The 6,019-nt window shown below is 44.1% G+C and overlaps 1 protein-coding gene across 1 annotated transcript; it reads left to right on the top strand.

Annotated features, from left to right (window-relative positions):
• The first annotated feature begins 4,093 nt into the window (after positions 1 to 4,093).
• LOC143037193 (uncharacterized) lies at positions 4,094 to 5,722 on the top strand. The gene is made up of 3 exons (XM_076205309.1): positions 4,094 to 4,205; positions 4,638 to 5,012; positions 5,205 to 5,722. Exons 1-3 carry the CDS (start codon positions 4,094 to 4,096, stop codon positions 5,720 to 5,722), a joined length of 1,005 nt encoding a protein of 334 aa, XP_076061424.1.
• The last annotated feature ends 297 nt before the right edge of the window (positions 5,723 to 6,019 follow it).

Here is a 6,019-nt window from a genome sequence, read left to right as displayed (position 1 = left end):
GAAATGCTGTTGTGGTTGTTGACAGCTCTTTTTCTTCGTGCGAGCATGTGTGTGTGTGCGTCCGTGTGTGTGTGCGTTTGTGTGCGTTCGTGTGATTTACTATGGTCTTGTATCACGTGTTAGACTTATGATCGACAGCTATTTCCCTCCAGGAAGAGAGCTCAGAGCTCATATATGACCGATCTATGGCTAGTGATGTGACCTTACACTTACACACACACCCAACTCTCCATCCATGAGAGTTGGAGTAACGACCCGTAGCGCAGCAATACTAAAATTATCTCAGTCCTGAGCGGGATTCGAACCTGGACTGCCGTAGTGGCAGCTGTGAACTCTACCACTGTGTGTGTGTGTGTGTGTGTGTGTGTGTGTGTGTGTGTGTGTGTGTGTGTGTGTGTGTGTGTGTGTGTGTGTGTGTGTGTGTGTGTGTGTGTGTGTGTGTGTGTGTGTGTGTGTGTGTGTGTGTGTGTGTGTGTGTGTGTGTGTGTGTGTGTGTGCGCGCGTGTGATTCACTATGGTTTGGATCACGTGTTGGACTCATGATCGACAGTTATTTCCCTCCTGGAAGAGAGTTCAGAGCTCATATATGACCAAACTATGGGTAATGCTGTGACCTTACACGCACACACACCCAACTCCCCGGCCATGAGAGTGGAGTAACGACTCACAGCGCAGTGATTCCGAAATGTTTTCAGTCCCAGGCAGGATTCAAACCCGGACCGCTGTAGTGGCAGCCGGTAACTCTACCGAGTCGTGTGTGTGTGTGTGTGTGTGTGTGTGTGTGTGTGTGTGTGTGTGTGTGTGTGTGTGTGTGTGTGTGTGTGTGTGTGTGTGTGTGTGTGTGTGTGTGTGTGTGTGTGTGTGTGTGTGTGTGTGTGTGTGTGTGTGTGTGTGTGTGTGTGTGTGTGTGTGTGTGCGTGCGTGCGTGCGTGCGTGCGTGCGTGTGTGTGTGTGTGTTTGTGTGTGTGTGTGTATGTTGTGTGTGTGTGTGCGTGTGTGTGTGTGTAGGTGTAAATGTAAATATGTGTCTTTTGAATGTATGTCTATAACATTCTAGGCGCATGTACAGCCACGGTTATATAATTTTGGAAACGCCTATATTTGTGTGTTTCCTTTCATATACGAGCCGTAGGGCATCCACAGCCGTTAGACCCAACAAGTTGATTTATCTCCTCCGTTATATTTTCTCCGAAGTAAACAAACTCCTTTCCATCTCGTGTTTACCTTTAGTGTGTTCCATCTGAAACGTACATTTGACTTTCCTCCCTTTACCTCCTCCCAAGTATAGTCCATTCTCTGTTCATATTTCATATTTGTCCTTCTGTTTCTGCCCCTATCTCTTGCCTTGTGTACTTCATCGCTCTCGAGTTTTCACTGTCTTCCTTCAACCCTGTCTCCCTCAGGCTCCAGTATCGTTCTGGTTATTCACAATTCCATTCATGATTTGGTCAGGTGGCCTGCCTCTGTGGAGAGATAGTAGCCCACTCTTTTCCCTCCCCTCTCCTCATCCCCCTCCCCAGCTATGACTCTTTCGTTGTGTTGTTATCCTCTCCCCTTTTCCTCCCCTCTCCTCCTTTCATCTCTTTCCGCTTCCTTTCCCTATGCTCCACTAAGACCTTTCGTTTCCTTTTTCCCTCCCCCGCGCTATCTTTCTCCCCCTCCCCTGCTCTTTCCCCTCTTTCACCCCATTTGTTCTTTCCCCTTACCCTCTCTACCCCCATTCCCTTTTCCCTCCTCCTGTCCCCTCCAACTCTTTCCCCTCTTCCCTTCCTGCCCCGTCTCACCAGTTGTCACTAGCCTGAAATGCCCCTCCCTATGCTTTTCACACAGAACCTTTTTCTTTTTACATTTGTGCTTCTACCTCTCCTTTCCCTGTGGACCCTCTCATATGTGTGTATCCCTCCTGAACTTTTATCTCCTTCACCTTCTCCCAGCCCTTATTTCTCTCCTTTCCCCTTCTTCCTCCCCGTCACAAGAGGAAACTCTTTCGGACTAGGAGGACCTAATGATTGGGATACCCTTTGTGACAGATCCCCCACGACCCTCACGTCCCTGTCTTCGGACCCTTTTCCTACATTCGCCTCGAATCCTACGTCCCTAGGGACGCTTCAACCCTGGGAGTGGACTGCAGACCACACCTTTGGGATAGTAAATCCAGTAAATCCATGTGTGATTTGCTGTTCTCGCTTCTTTCTATTTCGTGTTCGTGTCAACAGTGCATATTTTTATCCTCTTTTCTTCGCTGATATAAAAATTGGATCATGATTACCTTCTAGTGATTTTATGGTCTGTGGTGTCATTATACATACATACATACATACATACATACATACATACATACATACATACATACATACATACATACATACATACATACATACATACATACATACATACATACATACATACATACATACATACATATATACATACATACATACATACATACATACATACATACATACATACATACATACATACATACATACATACATACATACATACATACATACATACATACATACATACATACAAGGAAAATACTCACGAGATAGAAAACCACGGAGCAGTATGAAGCTAGCTACCCTCAATATCGGAACTTTGAGAGATAAAGAAGAAGAACTTGTTGATTTAATGTGTGAGAGACATTGGGATATGAACTTTGTGTTGATTCACAGTGGAACAGAAGAAGAAAAATACGGAGTCGGTTTTATGGTGACTCCTGAATTAGGAGATCGAATCATCGACGTTAATTATGTCAGTAACAGAATAATAGGAATTACATTAAAGTTGAAAAAAAAAATAGTTCTGAAACAAGTTTATACCCCGCAACAAGGAAGAAGTGCTGATGAGAAGAAAGAATCTTATGAATCGACAAGCCGCTGGCTTCGCCCTCTACGGTTTCGCCGGGGGCTTGGCTGCGCAAAGAGCGGCCTACGGCCACAGCGCTCCGCGCTCTAATACCACGATAGCGATCCCGTGCTGGGGATCCCGTGTTGGGGTTCCGCCCCGAGGCCGAGGCCGAACCCAAAGGACATTTTTTCCTGGTCAGTTCAAGGGAACATGGCGACCACTGAGGACTTGCGACCACTGAGGACTTGCGACCACTGAGGACTTGCGACCACTGAGGACTTGCGACCACTGAGGACTTGCGACCACTGAGGACTTGCGACCACTGAGGACTTGTTACCTTGGAGGACTTGTTACCTTGGAGGACTTGTTACCTTGGAGGACTTGTTACCTTGGAGGACTTGTTACCTTGGAGGACTTGTTACCTTGGAGGACTTGTTACCTTGGAGGACTTGTTACCTTGGAGGACTTGTTACCTTGGAGGACTTGTTACCTTGGAGGACTTGTTACCTTGGAGGACTTGTTACCTTGGAGGACTTGTTACCTTGGAGGACTTATTACCTTGGAGAACTTATTACCTTGGAGGACTTATTACCTTGGAGGATTTATTACCTTGGAGGATTTACAACCTCGTTGGACTTGCAACTTCAGAGGACTTGCACCCTCGTAGGACTTACGACCTCGGAGGACTTGCAGCCTCGAAGGGCTTACAACTTCGGAGGAGTTGCACCTTCGGAGGACTTGCACCCTCGGAGGTCTTGCACCCTCGGAGAACTTGCACCCTCGGAGGACTTGCACCCTCGGAGGACTGGCATCCTCGGAGGACTTGCACCCTCGGTGGACTTGCACCCTCGGAGGACTTGCACCCTCGGAGGACTTGTACTCTCGGAGGATTTGCACCCTCGGAGAACTTGCAGCCTCGGAGAACTTACAGCCTCAAAAGGCTTACTGCCTCGGAGAACTTACGACCTCGTAGGACTTAGAGACCCCCCCTCTCCAAGACATGTAACATTTTTAAGATGTGTTACCTTTGAAATGGTTCAATTCTTATTAGTAGTAGACACAAGCCAAAATAGATTCATACCCTCAGAAGGAAAATATAATAGTGTTGGGTGACCTGAATGGACATGTAGTTGTAAATAGGCATGTCATAGAGGATATAATCGGTGCTTTTGGAATTGGTGATTCAAACCGAGATGGAGGAAGGATTGTTGAGTTCTGCATTAGAAACCAGATGGCAATAATGAACACCTTTTTTAATCATAGACCAGAAAACAAATGGACCTGGTACCGCTGGAATGCAGAAAGAGAAGAATATAGTAAAAATTCCATGATTGGCCTTGTATTGACAAGATGTAAGAGTTTGGGGCACGATGTCAAGGCATTCCCATCCTTGTCGTTGGATTCTGACCTTCGTGTAGTAGTATGTAAAATTAATCATCAGCCTCCTCCGATTCTTAAAAGACCCTGTAAGCAAAGAATCAGAGTTGAAAGACTGCAAGAAGAAGCAGTTAAGAGAGACCTAGAAGCGAGACTAAGTAGTATTCAATTACCTAAAAGAGAAACTACCTTGGAAACCATGTGACAAGAAGTTAAAGGGGATTTATTGAAGATCGCAGAGGAGGTAGTTGGTGCCAAGTGGATAGGAGGTACTAAGAAGAAAAGGTCTGCATACTGGACAGAGGAGGTAAGAGAAGCCGTAGCTAATAAAAATAGAGCTTTCAGGCATTAGTTCAAAGCACGTACTGAAGAGAATCGGCAAAGATATGAAAATTTAAGGAACACAGCCAAAACAGTTCAAAATAGGGATAGAGATAACGTCTGGAGGAATATAGGTGAGGACTTGCAAAATGACGTTGAAGGAACAAGAAAGCTACTTTTTTCTATGGCCAAGTCTAGGAAAGATGGTAACGAAAAGCAGTTCTCCGTTAAGAATACTACAGGAGAATTACTAACAGAACCAGAGAGGAAGGATGAAAGATGGGAGGAATATTTCAGGAACCTCTTGAAAGCCCCAGAAAATGGAGGAACAGCAAAAAAGGAAGAAGAAGAAGTAGAATTTGATGAGCAATTGACGGGAGACATGGTAGATAGGATTACGGTATCAAATGTTAAAGATTCTCTATTGAAAATGCGTAACAACAAAGCTACTGGATATAATGGTATACTTTGCGAGATATTTAAGTTTGGAGGGATGTCAGTAATTAATATACTCACTAGACTATTCAATTTAGCATGAAATGTTGGAGAAATACCACAAGACAGGAGTAAAGCTGTGATATACTCAGTCTTCAAAAAAGGTGACAGAACGAATTGCTCAAACTACAGAAATATAGCTCTGCTTTTACATATAGGAAAAAAATATGAGAGAATTCTTGAGAAGAAATTACGAAGTATAGTGGAAGATGTATTACATGAAACCCACAACGGATTTAGACCAGGTCGCGGGACGACGGATTTAGTTTTTGCTCTAAAAATTATCATGGAAAAATCCTCGGAATGGGACATCAAGAAGCATGTGGCTTTATTATATATAGAAAAAGCATTCGATAGAGTACCCAGGCAGATGTTATGGAGGGCGATGAAGAAAGCTGAATATCAGATTCCCCTAAAGGTGGAAAGAGCAATTAAAAGTTTGTGTGTCAGCAACAAAACATTAGTAAGACCAGTTGCAAAGGTAGAAAAGTGGTTTGATGTAACATCTGGTGTGAGGCAAGGTAGCGTAATATTATCACTCCTATTTATACTGCTGATGGATCAAGTCGTGAAAGTAGTGGGGCAAAGAAGTGGAGAAAGTGGGAACTATGCCATTTTATCTATGCTGACGACGTGGGATTGGTGGAAGAAGATTTGCAGCAGTTTGCAAACATGATTAACCTCTGTGATAATGTTTTAAAAGAACATGGCCTAAAAATAAACCTTGGGAAAACAAAGTTAATGCTAGCTGGGAGAGAACAGGAAGTGATTGACATACAAATAGAGGATGTGAAACTGAAGCAAGTAACTGAAGTAAAGTATCTGGGGGTTGCATTTGATGAAGAAGTTACTTTTAGAAGCTCTGCCAAGGGATTCGAACCCTGACCTGTGCGTATATAATCACGAAGTCAAGACACAAAGGTCAGGATTCGAATCCCTTGGTAGAGCTTCTAAAAAAAATTCAATCTGCCTT

This window comes from Oratosquilla oratoria, chromosome 22 (genome assembly GCF_046742065.1).
Source record: "Oratosquilla oratoria isolate Oo_2021 chromosome 22, ASM4674206v1, whole genome shotgun sequence".
Classification (NCBI taxonomy): Eukaryota; Metazoa; Arthropoda; class Malacostraca; order Stomatopoda; family Squillidae; genus Oratosquilla; species Oratosquilla oratoria.
Note: the sequence above shows the minus strand (reverse complement) of the source record. Positions and strands in the feature narration are given on the sequence as shown.

Coding starts and splice junctions, on each gene's coding strand:
- LOC143037193 (XM_076205309.1), top strand. CDS start 4,094: ATGAACACCTTTTTTAATCATAGACCAGAAAACAAATGGACCTGGTAC. Junction 4,206..4,637: donor TGGCCTTGTATTGACAAGAT/GTAAGAGTTTGG, acceptor TAAGGAACACAG/CCAAAACAGTTCAAAATAGG. Junction 5,013..5,204: donor CAAAGCTACTGGATATAATG/GTATACTTTGCG, acceptor TTTTACATATAG/GAAAAAAATATGAGAGAATT.